The 15,078-nt window shown below is 44.9% G+C and overlaps 1 protein-coding gene across 2 annotated transcripts in view; it reads right to left on the reverse strand.

Moving 5' to 3' along the window:
• Positions 1–15,078, reverse strand: part of stab1 (stabilin 1) — a 263,769-nt gene that overhangs the window by 82,830 nt on the left and 165,861 nt on the right. For both annotated transcript variants that reach the window (XM_070554590.1, XM_070554589.1), the window contains 4 exons: positions 14,032–14,111; positions 13,835–13,960; positions 11,150–11,223; positions 10,847–10,918 (listed from right to left, as the gene is read on the reverse strand). In XM_070554590.1, the coding sequence (XP_070410691.1) occupies positions 10,847–10,918; positions 11,150–11,223; positions 13,835–13,960; positions 14,032–14,111 (352 nt within the window). The remainder of the gene's footprint in view (positions 1–10,846; positions 10,919–11,149; positions 11,224–13,834; positions 13,961–14,031; positions 14,112–15,078) is intronic.

Genomic DNA, 15,078 nt, shown 5'->3' on the forward strand with positions numbered 1-15,078 from the left:
CAGAGCCACCAGCTCTTACATCCCTGCCTCCACTAATTAAGGATTTTAACAAAAAATCTTAAACATTTTTCATTGTGTACGGTATTCTGTTCAGGCCCTCACATTCAGCCATCACAGAATAATCTAGCCAAAATGGACCCGGCACCATCACGATTGGCGTTTAGGGGTAAAGAATGCCATCTCCGGGCTCGAGAGAAGTGTTGACGAACTCACCAAGATGCTAAAAGCCACGAATCTCCCCGATACGATCCGTTCTGTTGCAGCTACTTCCGCAGCTGATGCTGCTCCTCATGTGCAGTACCATGTCTCTCCAGTCCATAAGCCATGCCTAACACCACCGGAAGTCCACAAAGGTGATCCCAAACAATCCTGACATTTTTTGACTCGGTGTGAGATTCACTTCGAGCTACAACTCTCTTCCTTTCCCACGGAGAAATCCAAGGTGGCTTACACCATCTTGCTGTTGTCCAGTCGAGCTAAAAAGTGGGAAACAGCAGCATGGTCCAGGGGTTCTCTTATTTGCCACACCTTCAAGGATTTTTCTAATAAACTCGCATGTGTGTTTGATCCTGTCCTGCCACATAAAGAAACCACCAGAGGGTTGTTGTCCCTGAAGCAGGGGCAGCTACGTGTTACAGATTACATCATCGACTTCCACGCCTTAGCAGCTGACAGCCGCTGAAATGAAGAAGCACTGAGTGGCATATTTTACAGAAGGTTATCTGAGGAGATCAAGGACCAGCTTGCCACCAGAGAACCCCCAAAGACACTTGAGGACCTAGAATATTTGGCTACACACATCAACCTCCAGCTAGCAGAACGCAGGAAAGAAAAGGGGAAGAGCAACGCCCATACACCAACTTTCCGGTCCTCGATCGCCACCAGGTCCAATCCAGAACCCTCCCCTGTGAGTACTTAGTTTCCTAAACCCATTTTTGAACCAGAGGAACCCATGCAGATCGGTCGAACCAAGCTTACATCAGAAGAAAGACTCAGACGCAAGAACAATATTCTGTGTTTTTACTGTGGAGCTAACAATCATTCAGTCCACCAGTGTCCATTAAAAGGCCAGGCCCAGTAGGCATTTTGAGGTACCTTCTAGGCCGTTCTTCACCCGACAAAACCTCACCACTGATGTCTGCATCTGCTGATTTTCTGTTTAAAGAATCCAAGCTCACCCTCCCTATCTGTATTGACTCAGGGGCAGACACAGAGTTCATAGACTACGACCAGGCCAAATGAATGGGGTTGAGTTTTTTCCCACCACCAGGTTACAAAGGGTCCTTGCCATTGATGGACACACCATTCAACATGTCACGCAGGAGACATAACCTGTTACTATGAAGCTGAGTGGAAACCATATAGAAAAAACCTGCTTTCTTCTCATCAACTCCCCTGAGCTGCCTGTCATCCTGGGTGCATCCTGGCTTCAAACCTACAACTCCCACATCAACTGGAGGACAGGGGAGATTGTTAACTGGTCCAACCAATGTGTGACTTCATGCCTGCACCATGCCTCACCTTCTGTCCCTGACTCCCAAGCCACATCTGAGACCTACCCTGGCCTGTCCAGAGTCCCAGCGGATTACCATGACCTGAAGGAGGTTTTCAATAAACACAAGGCCACCTCTCTGCCTCCCCACTGACCCTATGACTGTGCCATAGAGCTCCTGCAAGGCTCTTCCCCTGCTAGGGGTCGTCTATATTCCCTATCTGTCCCTGAGAACACCGCCATGCAACAATATATCAAGGATTCACTGAAAGCTGGACTTATTCGTCCCTCCTCTTCCCCTGCTGGTGCTGGTTTCTTCTTTGTGGGAAGTCCCTGCATTGATTACCGAGGATTAAATGACATCACAGTTAAAAATCGCTACCCACTCCCTCTGATTAATACTGCTTTTGATTCCAACCAGGGTGCTCATGTTTTTACCAAGTTGGACCTCAGAAATGCCTATCATCTAGTCAGAATCAGAGAGGGGGATGAATGGAAAACCACCTTTAATACACCTACAGGACAATATGAATATCTGGCCATGCCCTTCGGACTCACTAATGCCCCTGCTACCTTCCAGGCATTTGCCAGCGATGTTCCCAGAGATATGGTGGGACATTGTGTTTTCGTATACCTCAATGATGTGATTATATTTTCTCCAGATCTTGAAAGACACAAGAAACATGGCCAAGCAGTCATCCTTCAGCTCCTGCAGAACAACCTGTTCATCAAGGCGGAGAAATGTGAGTTTCACTGTTCCACCATCGCATTTTTGGGCTTTGTCATCTCTCCTAACCAGATTTCCATGGATCCTGACAAAGTCTCAGCTGTCATTAATTGATACCTCGTGACAAAAAACACCTCCAGAGGTTTCTTGGATTTGCTAATTTATATAGGAGATTCATCAGGAACTACAGCAAGATAGCGGCTCCTCTCCATGTCCTCACCTCCACCAAGGTCAGGTTCGATTGGAATGACCACGTAGACAAAGCTTTCAGTATGTTAAAAAAGACTCTTCACCACTGCCCCAGTGCTTCACTCCCCAGACCCAAATCGTCAATTCCTTGTTGAGGTGGATGCCTCGGATGGTGGTGTGGGGGTGATCCTCCGTCAAAAGTACGAAGATAATAAAGTTCACCCCTTGACTTTTTTTCCAGAGGTTTATCTTCAGCTGAAAGGAACTATGACATTGGGGATCTGGGAATTTTGGCTGTCAAGCTTGCCCTCTAGGATTGGAGACACTGGTTGGAGGGGACTAAGGCACCTTTCCTTGATTGGACAGATCACAAGAACCTAAAGTATCTCAAGTCAGCTAAGAGACTGAACCCCTGTCAGGCCAGGTGGGCTCTGTTTTTTAGTCGTTTTAACTTTGTCCTTTCCTACAGGCCGGGGTCTAAAAATGTTTAACCAGATGCCCTCTCCCGCATCACTGAAACCACTCTCAAAGACCAGTCTCATGAACAGGACCACTACATCCTGCCTGAAACAGTTTGCCTGGCTGTTTCTAGACTGGATTTGGAGGCTAAAATCCTGAACACCCGTTCTCAGCATCCAGTTCCTCCCTGCTGCCCACCTGCTCGTATATTTGCCCCAGACCACCTACGGTCAGAGGTACTAACATTCTGCCATAACTCACGTCTGTTTTGTCGTCCTGGTTGCAGTAAGACTCTGGCCGTGGTTCGGGGCTGGTTCTGGTGGCCCACTCTAACTGAAGAAACTAAGGAATTTGTATCCGCCTGTCGTGTGCAACCAGTCCAAATCCTCCCATCGCCCACCAGCTGGACTGCTGCGTCCTTTACCCATTCGTCGCAGACCATGGTTCCACCTCAGCATAGATTTTATCACAGGCCTCCCTGTCTCGGAATCCAACACTGTCATCCTCACCATTGTGGAACGTTTCTCCAAGATGGTACACCTGGTCCCCCTCAAAAAGCTCCCATCTGCCAAGGACCTGGCTGTTATCATGGTCCGAGAGGTTTTTCGTCTCCATGGTCTGCCTGTTGATATTGTCTCGGATCGGGGCCCTCAGTTTATGTCACAGTTCTGGAGAGAGTTCTGTGCCTTGTTGGGCATCAAGGTGAGTCTTTCCTCTGGTTTTCATCCACAGACTGATGGCCAAACTGAACAGATAAACCAGAAGGTGGAACCTAAGCTTAGAGCTCTATGTGATGGAGATGAATCCCGATGGTCGCAGAACCTGCCGTGGGTGGAGCATGCCATGAACTCTCTCCCTTTTAGCACCACTGACTTGTCCCCATTTTACACGGTTTTTGGTTTGCGATCTCCTGTGTTTGCCCTCCAGGATTGTGAGGCCCTGGTCCCCTTGGCGCATGCCGCTGCTATGCGATGCCAACGTGTCTGGTGGAAGGCCCACAGGAGCCTCATTGCCACTTCTGCTGTTTATTCCAGGTGTGCCAACCGCCATCGCTATGTTGCCCTACAGTATGTGGCTGGACAGAAGGTGTGGTTGTCCACTAAGGATGTTCCTCTGAAGTCTGCCTGCAAAAAACTGGCTCCTTGCTTCATTGGCCCCTTCCTTATCTCCAAGGTTATCAACCCGGCTGCGGTCCGCCTTCAGGGCCATGCGCATCCATCCCATGTTCCATGTGTCCCGTGTTAAGCCTGTGGTTGCCTCTGGACTTGTGCCCTCCTCCAGGCCCCCTCCGTCCACCTGGTTCGTGGGGGGTGGGCCGGTTTGGTCTGTCCGTCACCTCCTAGATCCAGATGCTGGGGACGAGGTCTTCAGTATCTGGTGGACTGGGAAGGTCCTGGTCCTGAGGACAATTCCTGACTTCCCGCCAGGGACATCCTCAATAGGTCCCTTATCCTGACCTTCTAACAGACCCACCCTGATCAGCCGGGTGGACCGGCTGGTCCCGGTACTTGAGCGAGGGGTACTGTAATGATCCAGCTCTGTCCGCCCTCATCTCCGTGACAACCACAGCCTGCTCTCCTTTGACTCATCTGCCACACCTGCTCCCAGTAATCAAGCTCCACACCTGTTTTTCCTGCTACATATACCCAAGCCAACCACCAACTTTGCTAGATTATAGAAAGCCTTGTGTGAGTAAATATCCAGCATTCCTCTCAAGCCTGACTCCTTGTTCCTGATCACGTATATGCTCCTTGGATTTCCCCTCTTGCCTTGCCCCATCTGGATACCTTTGCCCACCTCTGATTCCGGGATTTTGACCCTGGAACTGTCTCCTGACTCCTGCTTCAGCCTGCCCCATTTTGGATTACTCTGCTTGTTGTCTTTCTGGTTCTGACTCTGGCCTGTCCTCTGACCATCCTCCTGCACAACCACTTGGATCAACCACTGGGTAATATCCCTGAGCCACCAGCTCTTATATCCGTGCCTCCATTGCTTAAGGATTTTAATAAAAATCTCAAACGTTTTTAATTGTGTACGGTGTTCTGTTCGGGTCCTCATATTCAGCCATTACACTTTTATCACCAGTAGAATTGACTACGGCAATGACCTGCTTTCTGGTCTTCCTAAAAAGAGGATTTCAGGTCTACAGCTTGTACAAAATTCAGCAGCATGTGTCCTGATGAAGACCAGGAAGTGATAGCACATGACTCTCGTTTTAGAATCACTGCATTGGCTCCCCATGTGTTCCAGGATCGATTTTAAAATACTTTAAATGGTTTTTAAGTGCTTTAACGGTCTCGGGACTTATCTCTCAGAACTGCTTTTACCGTATGAACCCTCATGGTCTCTGCACTCAGCCTTCTCCATGTAATCCCTAACGTCAGGACACCCACCCACGGGAAAGCGTCTTTTCATTATTACAGCCCTCACCTCTGGAACGGGCTGCCGGAGGACCTCAGGGCCACAGAGAATGTTCATGTTTTTAAGAGCAGGCTCAAGACACATCTATTTAGCTTAGCTTTTAACTGATTATTGGTATTACTGATTTATTCAGTTATTTTTTTTATCTGTATACGTTCTATTCTATCAACATTTTACCATTTTATATTTTAACCTTATTTTATCCTTTTCCAGTGTTTCCTCTGTGGGAGCCCTCTGCCCCAGGGGACGGTGGTTGGCTGTAGCGGCCTGGGTGCTTTCCGGATTAGCCTGGGTGGAGGTGGGGGCCTCCGCCCTCCCTCCCCTGGGCGCCCTGTTTCGGTGCCTCGGCTGCTGCTGTGGATCTGCTGCTGTCGGGGCAGATCGCTCCCCGATGGCGTTTCCTTAACTTAGCTTGTCTGGCTCATCTGATCTCAGCCCATTGTGTTCCATTTTTTATCTTATGTCCTTGAGCGTGTGCTTTTGTGTGTGTCTGACGATGAGTGTAATGGGGGTATTATTGTCATATTGCTTTTGGGGGGGGAGGTGGGAATGTGGGGTCATTTTAAATTGCAAGTCACTTTGAATTGCATTTATTGTATGAATTGTGCTATATAAATAAAGTTTTGATTTGATTTGCAACTGGGGAAAATAAGAAGTGAGTTCACTTTTAATTAAATGGTTGTTTACAAACTTTGACCAACCAGATCTGAGAAATTTGCATAGACGTTTAACAAGAGTCCTCAAACACCCCCTCTCTGAGATGCTGTAAAATGCTTATTTCATTTAATATATGGAGTAAATTTGTTAAACATTCATTAGTTATTATACTGATATTATTATGTGAATGTTACTGTTGGGTAGGGTTAGGGTTTCATTATTAAATCATCAAGTTGACTAATTCAATTCAATTCAATTCAAAAGAACTTTAATCATCCCCGAGGGGCAATTGAGGACAATTCCAAGATCAGACATACATACATAGACACACGACAAGAATTGGTGACTGTGGTTATTCGCAACACGAGTCGTGCCACTGTTACAGATCAAGAGGGTTTATACTAGGGATGCACCGATCAGGTTTTTTGCTGCCGATCACGATACTGATATCAAAGAATGCTGATCACCGATACCGATCACGTGGATTGGCCAGAAATTTTCTACAACATTATAATGAGTGCTACAAACTACATAATCTGGGAATAAAGGAAATGTAACCTAATCTAAAATGGTCTGTATTAAGGTTGTCACGGTATGAAAATTTAACCTCACGGTTATTGTGACCAACATTACCACGGTTTTCGGTATTATTGCGGTATTTTTTTTACGCGCTACTTTTTCACACAATTAAATAAACCCTGTATGTCAGGAAATATTGTCCTCAGTTTGTGTCTAAATTTAGCCTAAAATGTGTTATTTTGTAATTATGTTGTTTATTTGTTTACATTTTTTCCCTTCAGTCTTTAAAATACCAACATTTTGTCATGTTCTGCGGGTGGAGGTGGCAGACCATGTGTGGTGGTGGGTTCCGGAGGCAGATGAGCAGGCAGACGGATGTAAAAAATAAAAAGCTGTTTATTGAAGGACGGGAGCACAGGACGAACGAACATGGACAACGACAATGAACCGACATAGACAACAACCAGGAGGGAGGTATAAATACACGAGGGAATCAGGAACACATGGGCAGAGTAATCAGGGACAGGTGAGAACAATTAGGCTAATCAGGGCAGGAGAGACACATTCAGGGAGGCTGGGGCAGATCATGACACATTTGCCCATAACTTCTTATTTTTTGTCTGTTTGATGTCATCATTTTACAAATATTAGATCAGATGATACTCAGTACTCAAGTAGCCTTCTAATCAGATACTTTTTTACCCTTACTTGAGTAATAATCCCTATTTCAGGAAAATATTGTCCTCGGTTTGTGTCCTTCCAGTGAGCTTTGCAGATGTGGGAAAATGTCATCAGGCAGTAATCGTTGTTAAATTCATAATTATTCCCGGAGAGAGACCAACTCTTATCTGCCCCTGGGAGCCCCGTAATGCATAGCGTCATTTCAACATGGCGGTGTCCGCGACACGGTTTATATGCAGGTAGCGGCGCTGCGGCTGCTTTATATAGCGACTCGTTGCATTCTCCCTCAACCCAAATCCTCGGATCACGCATTTTAGCTAAAACGCTAACGTTAGCTTGCCTTGCGTTTACTGTAGAGTTGTGGGTGATGGTCGCGCAGGTGTGTCATGAGATTTGAAGCGTTGCTGCCTTTCACAGACACTTTTTCTGCACGTGCTGCAAACAGGATAGCCGTCTTCTATCAACTGTCCCTCAGCATTCTTCAAATATCCAGAAAATGCCCGTACTTCCCACTTTGTCTTCTTTGAGGGATAATAAATGTCCTGAGCGCTGCCGCCTCCTCCTTTGGCCATTATTTCAGCTTTAGCTTCAAGAAAGTTTTGGTTGTAAAAACAAAGCTCGCATGTGCCGCCGGCAACTTCAGCAGATGATACGGTGGCTGGTAAGGGTCACCGCGCCTACACCGCAGCCACAGTAAACCCACCGAGATAATATAGTTTTTGTAAAAACAAGATGTTTATTATTATTGTCAACTTTTTTTTACCGGGGTTTACCGCTACACCGGTTACCGTGACAACCCTACCTGATCGGTCTGCTTTGATCTATTTTGAAAACTCCGATCAAAACCGATAGCGCCCCATCGGCCGATTGGGATCAAATGCCGATCCATCGGTGCATCCCTAGTTTATATGAGGATAGAGTCAGGGGGAGGGAAAAAAAGGCACTTCAGAGCTACCCCGACAAAGAGGATATCTTTGCTATGCAAAAAAACCCACCTCAAACAGATATGCACACAGACATCAGACGATACACAACATAAGTCTCCACTAGGTGGGGCGGTATGGTTGGGACTCTCCTCGCTTCAGAGTGTGCAGCCACATGGAGCAGCACTCATCACCTTCGTTTGGACAGGGGAGGGAGATAATTGGGTTAGAGAGCACATTGAATCCACGGCGTTCACCGGTCACAGTCCTGCCCAGGCTGAGATAGGGAGAAAGAGTTACCATAGCGATGACAGCATTCCACATTTCTTCTGAGAGGAGTTTTCACTTCAGCCTCACAGGCTTCAAGGGCACCAGATTCAGATAGCAGGAATTGTTTTGGGTACAGGCAGAGATAATTTCCTCTCTGCCTTAGAGTTCTGTTGGTCTTCAACCCTCCAGGTCCAATAATGGCATTATCAAACTATTCCAATCCGTGCTGATCCATCAACTCTCTCCTTGATCGAATCAACCTTCTGTGCCACAGCCTGAAGTTCCAAGCTTACGACTCATCTCGACAATTATGAGTTTGTGAGTTTACAGCACGATGCATTTCATCCCTGAGCTCCGGGATTAAGCCAATATTCCTCGAGAGCTCGTTAATTTTCCGGTATGCCAGGTAACCGCACAGGCCAAATAGCAGAAATCCCGACACCAACACCACGAATATCCAGACGTCTTCAGAATCCTCTACAGACAGCTGAGAGAGGCAGATCAGGTTCCACTGTTTCCAGGAGTCCATGATATACCCAGCTGGCTCTGTCCCAGAGGGGCATCCAGGAGCCCCTTCTCCCGTTCTCATCGTTGAAAAGATTTTGTCAATCACGTTGAGAGACCAACTGACCAGATCCATGTTTAATAATTTCCAGTTTCCAGAAGAAATGCAGAGAAGTGCAGTGCACAGGCAGACAGGACAAAAAGAGCCTTGGGAGAGGAGAAAAAAGCGCCCGTACTCTTCAAGAGCCGGAAGAAGGAAATTTAATTTAGTCTAATCTAATTTAGTGTATTTAAGAATACAGTATATTCTCGACAACATGAGGAAAACATTATTTGAACAGTTTTTTTAATGGGAAATTATTAACCCTCTGGAGGTAGGCATTGCAGATTAGCAACGTTAAAACCTACGTACCTACCTGGTTACTCCACATACGTATTTCATGAGCATTTTAACTCAGAAGTACCCCTGAAGGACTTAGCTGTTCTTCCTTTTATCAAAACTTATTTTGAGCCTGAGAGGGTTAAAAAATCTTAGGAAGCAGGCTGAGGTAGCAAACACAAAGCGTAATTTTAAAAGTGCAAAACTTTAAAAAATGTATGTTTCAGTTAAGTCCCTTTTCAATTTTCTGAATAAACTTTGACTCCTGCATACAGCATAGACATAGAAGAGTAGACGTCGCACCAACCGCTACTGCCTATGTTTGGGCACATTTGGGTTCTACTTTTCATAAGCTCTATGGTTAACAGGATGTTTTAGCTAGGCTTTAGCTCCAGAAAAGCTCCGTGGACATCTGGTGCTAGAACGGCAAATGAACGCGTTCATAAACCCGTTCACGCACCCCAGGACAAACGCATTCACTTTTATGTTCGTCAGGCAAAATATGAATGAATTCAGTTTACGTTCACGAAAAAAACAAACAAATAAATTAACGATCGTTCAATGAAAGCGTTCGAGCACAACACTGGTTGTCGCTGGTTTCATAATCACCCAACAGCTCATCACATTTAGTGAAGTGAAGCCAAACTTTAGAGCACGTTCACTTTCTTCTAGTAGACAGCAGATGCACCATACTCTCTATTGGACGCTCTTATAGAGAAACCTTACATAAACTAGCACGTGTACACACACAGGTGCTCACATGGTGCTCTCATAAGTATGGAGGCATATCTTAAGGCTGTGGTTGGCACTTAATGCACTGTGATTTATTATCATGTGATTGTTCAGTAAAACAATGTTGATTTTATATTTCATCAGGTTGGCGAAGTGATAGCTTGCTCTTGTTGTATTCTTGTGTGTTGTTTTTCTCTTTCTTTTCGACACAACACTTGTTAAAATGCACCCCACCCCAAAAATAAAATAAAAATAATTCACCAGCTGCCATTGGTTCGTGAATACAAATATTGGTGTCTGGGTCCCTGACTCCCTCTCCTTCAAGCCCTACATAGACCTATGTCACTTAACATTCATGGACTCACCCATCTTGACTCAAAGGCTGTTGTTTGTTTAACATCCAGGAGACAGCAGAGAACGTCTCAGCTAATAGAAGCTAAGCACTAGTATTAGCAACTCCACCACACAGGAGAACTCCTCCAGGCTTGTGTTATTTGTGGAGGTAAAACATTAATGTTGCAGAGTAGATGGAGCCAGTGGTAGAATCTTGTTGCTGGTAGCCAATCAGAGGCATCCAAATTTCAAGAAATAAGAGTCCAAATCCTGTCTCTGAAGCTACTTTCTCCTCCAGCTGACTTGCACAACTTGATTAAGGCACAACTGAGCTTTAATTCCCCATAGAACGACTTACACAGCGTTCATTTCTACTAAAGACCACTGCAATAATAATTAAACAAGTGTTTCACTCCTTTAAATGTCTGTTTAGAATGATGACTCTCTAACTGAAATGTTGCTGTTTCTAAAAAGATAAGCTTTGAGTTGTGTTAAACAATTCTTTTTCATTGTTGTAAGTTATGAAATGGGACAGAATAAAAGAGTTGACTGGGACGTACGGTTCTGCAGGGGTTGACAGGGAAGCAGAGCTTCCCTGATCCAGAAAAACCCGTCCGACATCTGCAGGATGTCTGCACAAAATGGAAAAGGAAATGTTATTGCTTTCACGGGTTTCCTCTATCATTTTTTTCAAGAAAAACATTTCAATCTAATGAATTTAAAAGCAGAAACACTAAGGGCTTTGACATTTTTCCTCTAGAGGAGATAATTACATTGATCTTACAAGCAGATGAATTTTTAGTCCAAATCAGCAGCATTTTGTTAGAACATGAAGAGTTTAAAGGTAGTTTTGTGATTCTTACAACATTGGGTCCAGTTCTGATGCAGTCCGCTGCCCTGTGGCAGCCACCATTGTTGACCAGACAGCCATCGATTTCTGTAGACAGACAAATGTAATTAATTTATCTGATGTACATATTATTATCACAGCTCTGCTTATTTTATTTATGAATTTTTAGGGAAAAAAATAAAAGAAAATAGTGTCTCACGTGCATCTTTAGGTACTTTTTCCGGATGCCATTTAATTAGACTGGTATTTCTGTTAAAACTATAGGAAGACTTGGGGACTGAAATGTTAAATTTATCAGGTTCACTTTAGTAACTAACCTTTAGTTACTGAAACGCCTTTCTCCTTTCACTGCTGGCTAAAGGCTTCTAGCCTCAACCAACAAACTCTGGTACTGAGACCACCTGCTCTAATACCTGGCCACTGGGCTATGGGAACTCTTGTGTTCAACCATCCTAAGCTGTGCCTCTCCCCTTAGGCACTGGAGTGGTTTTCCTTTTATCAGTCTGAGCGTTCTTCACCTCTCTCTCTTTATTCTGCTCTCCCCACCTATTCCACCTTCCTCAGGATCCACTGGTTTCCCTCTTTCCTGTTCACTCTCTCTCTTTCTTAACATTTTTTCTTTTAAATCGCAATTGCTTATTCTTGCTCATTTTAAATATATTTTAAACATTTTTGAAATGCTTTTTTATATTTTTACAATTCTTTTATTTTTTGTTTTTGTTTTTGTGAAGCGCCTCGTGATTTTTATCTTGAGAGGCGCTATAGAAATGATATCTTCTCCTTCTCCTTCTTCTTCTTCTTCTTCTTCTCTGTGGCAGTCTCCAAGTTTCTGTCCAGTTCATTAAGCCAATCAGTAAATAGTGTTTTACATTAGTGATGCGCGGACTGACTTCTAACCCGCCGTACCAGCGGGTTACTCGCGGGTCTGGTTGGGTCGGGTCAATAAATTCAGTGTGGTGCGGTTTGGGGTGGGTTCATGAAATATATATATATATATATATATATATATATATATATATATATATATATATATATATATATATATATATATATATATATCTCAGATCAGACTAGGGCTGCACAATATATCAAAAAGTTATCGTCATCGCGATAACAGGACGTGCGATAGGCCCATCGCAAAGCACGTCAAAAACAGCGATAAATGTTTGGTTCAACATTTCCATCCGTGTCATACATCACCTTTTTGTAAACCAGCTCTGTTTTTTACGCAGAAGTATTATTTGACCAATCAAATGTAGCCCTTCTGATATGCGGCCAATCAGATGGTTCCGTTCACGTAATACACCCGCCCCCTACATAGACCCTTTTGGAACGCAACACCCGAACATTAGCGGCACCGTTCCCTTGTTCGTCATGCTGGCTCAGAACAACGAACGCACTTTGTGCTGATGTTTCTGGAATCAGCGCTGCTTTCAAATGTGAACGTGAGTCCGCTCGGTGTCGTTAAGCAGCTGATAATAACCGGGCTGACTCCGACACGTGCCGGTGAACCAACCCACCTTCATGTCGCTAGTGTTAGCCCTAGGCTCCGGTTAGCTTCCAGCTAAAAGGCTACAGCACTCTCCTCCCAGTGCCACCCTGCTAAAGAGGGCCTGGAAAAGTTCCCCCACACATCAAAGTGATTTTTCCTTTATGAGCTTTTATAACCTTGTTAATCAGGATAGTTGATTTGCTGCTGCACATAAACTATCAGTCAGAAGCTCTGCTAGCCGGTTATCTTAGAGGAGCTAGTTCAATTAGTTAGCTTGTTATCAGAATCATAGTTGCAGTTTCATCATCTGAGCTGCTTTTTAAGATCTAGGTAAACTTGTTCAATTTGGGGTTAAAAACAAACGTTTTCACATATTTTCCATGTAGATTCTTGCCAGTTCCTCTTCTGAAAGGTAGACAATTGTTTTTCTCTTTCCCTCAGAAAATCTTAATGTTCTCCTAGTTTGGCCCAGCACAGTTCACTTCCCAATTACAGTAACAGCCTTACATCATAACCACATAAGTGGAGAAAATGCTCAGTAGCAATGAGAGAATTTGCTGTTGCATTTAAGTGATGTTAACTATTATCGGACAGGAATTCGAGAAACGTGATTGGTAGCCAAGACTCGTGCTCTCATTGGTTCCACCCAAGTTCCTCCCACTGACGCTAGAATAGAGACAAAAAGATTCGTAACACTGTAGATTTGAGGTTTGTACCTGTAGAATGAAATGTGTGTTTTGAGAGCTTTGATTTCAAACATGTACCTTGATTTTTTCTATTTGGAAGTCTGCTAGTTACAAAACGAAAGTTTCATGTTTCTGAATGAATGTTTGATGTTACAAAATGAGTAAATGTACAAAATAAAAGTTTGATTTTACAAAATAAAAAATACATGTACAAAATACAATGTTCCTGTTACAAAACAAGAAATACAAGTAGGAATTGAGAATTACAAGTTACGAATCCAAAGTTACATGTGATGAAACATGTTCGAAGTTACAAAACTTGGTACAAGTTACGCTGAATATTGTCCCAATCCTAGTTCCATACGTGCCGCTCTCTCAGTCCACCAGGAGACGCCTCTTTCAGAAGTGTTTTCCTAACAGGAAGTGTGGATGAAATACGTCCCCACCCAGGCCCTGACCCTCACTTTAATGAGTACTGTCCCCGTTAAATAAACTAATAATGAAAATATTCATTATCTACCCAGGCAGACGACTCCGTCTCCCGTGTATCCCGCCTTACAGGTGCAGGTCCTTTCTCCACCTGAGAGCTTTGTACAGACTGCAAACTCAGAACATCCACCATTAGACCTGCCGCACACATCCAGCTCTGAGGAACAGAGAAAAGGAGTTCAGAAAGTTCAGGGGGGTCAGAGGTCATCAGGAAGTCAATGTCCATACCTTTGCAGAAGGTTCCATTCCCCTCGTATCCAGCGGCACACACGCAAGCAGCTGCTGATCCCTTGGGTCCTGTAATGCAGCTGCAGCCAAAAACACCCAAAGTGAAAGGTATCATACTTTTTCTTTTTGAAGCACGGTCTGTCGCGCTGAGTTTCACATGAAGGCTAACTGTGAAACATCTGTTTCCTGCATTATCTGCTAAAAAAGAGATAGGGTTTTGCTTGGGACAGATCTACAGACTGATCTACAAATTTGCAATCATAGACTCATCCAGCTTGGCTTGTGACTGCACAAGGCCACTGATTTAGCTTCCAGTACGAACTATTTTTTCTCCTACAGAAAATTACTAAATTAACTCATTCATACTAAAGAGCACAGCACATTTATTTCATCCTGTGTGTAGAGGTCAGCAGCGCACCGTCCCCACCATAAACAGTGTTGGTAGTGCACTGCTTTCACCTCCTGAGGCGCCGGATGGTGAACCAGAATCTCCTCGAAGCCATACGGAAGTCTTGCTCCATGGTCTCAGCAAACTCCTCCCATGCTCAGGACCGCAACCACTCGAGCCGCAATCCTCTTGGACTGCCACCACCCATCAGCTGCCTTTGGAGTCCCACAGGCCAAAAAGACCTGATGGGACTCTTTCTTCAGCTTGACAGCATCCCTAACCGCCGGTGTCCACCAGCGGGTTCGGGGGTTGCCACCACGACAGGCACCGACGACCCTGCGACCACAGCTCCAGTCGGCCGCCTCAACAATGGAGGCACGGAACAGGGCCCATTCGGACTCAATGTCCCCCGCCTCCTCCGGAACATTTTAGAAGTTCTGTCGGAGGTGGGAATTGAAGTTCCTTCTTACAAGAGAGTGCCAGATGTTCCCACCAGACCCTCACAATACGTTTGGGTCTGCCTGGTCTGACCGGCATCCTCCCCTACCATCTGAGCCAACTCACCACCAGGTAGTGTCAGCTGACAGCTCCGCCCCTCTCTTCACCCGAGTGTCCAAGACATGCGGCCACAGGTCAGATGTAACAACAACAAAGTCGAT

The sequence above is a fragment of the Nothobranchius furzeri genome, chromosome 9 (assembly GCF_043380555.1).
Source record: "Nothobranchius furzeri strain GRZ-AD chromosome 9, NfurGRZ-RIMD1, whole genome shotgun sequence".
Taxonomy (NCBI): Eukaryota; Metazoa; Chordata; class Actinopteri; order Cyprinodontiformes; family Nothobranchiidae; genus Nothobranchius; species Nothobranchius furzeri.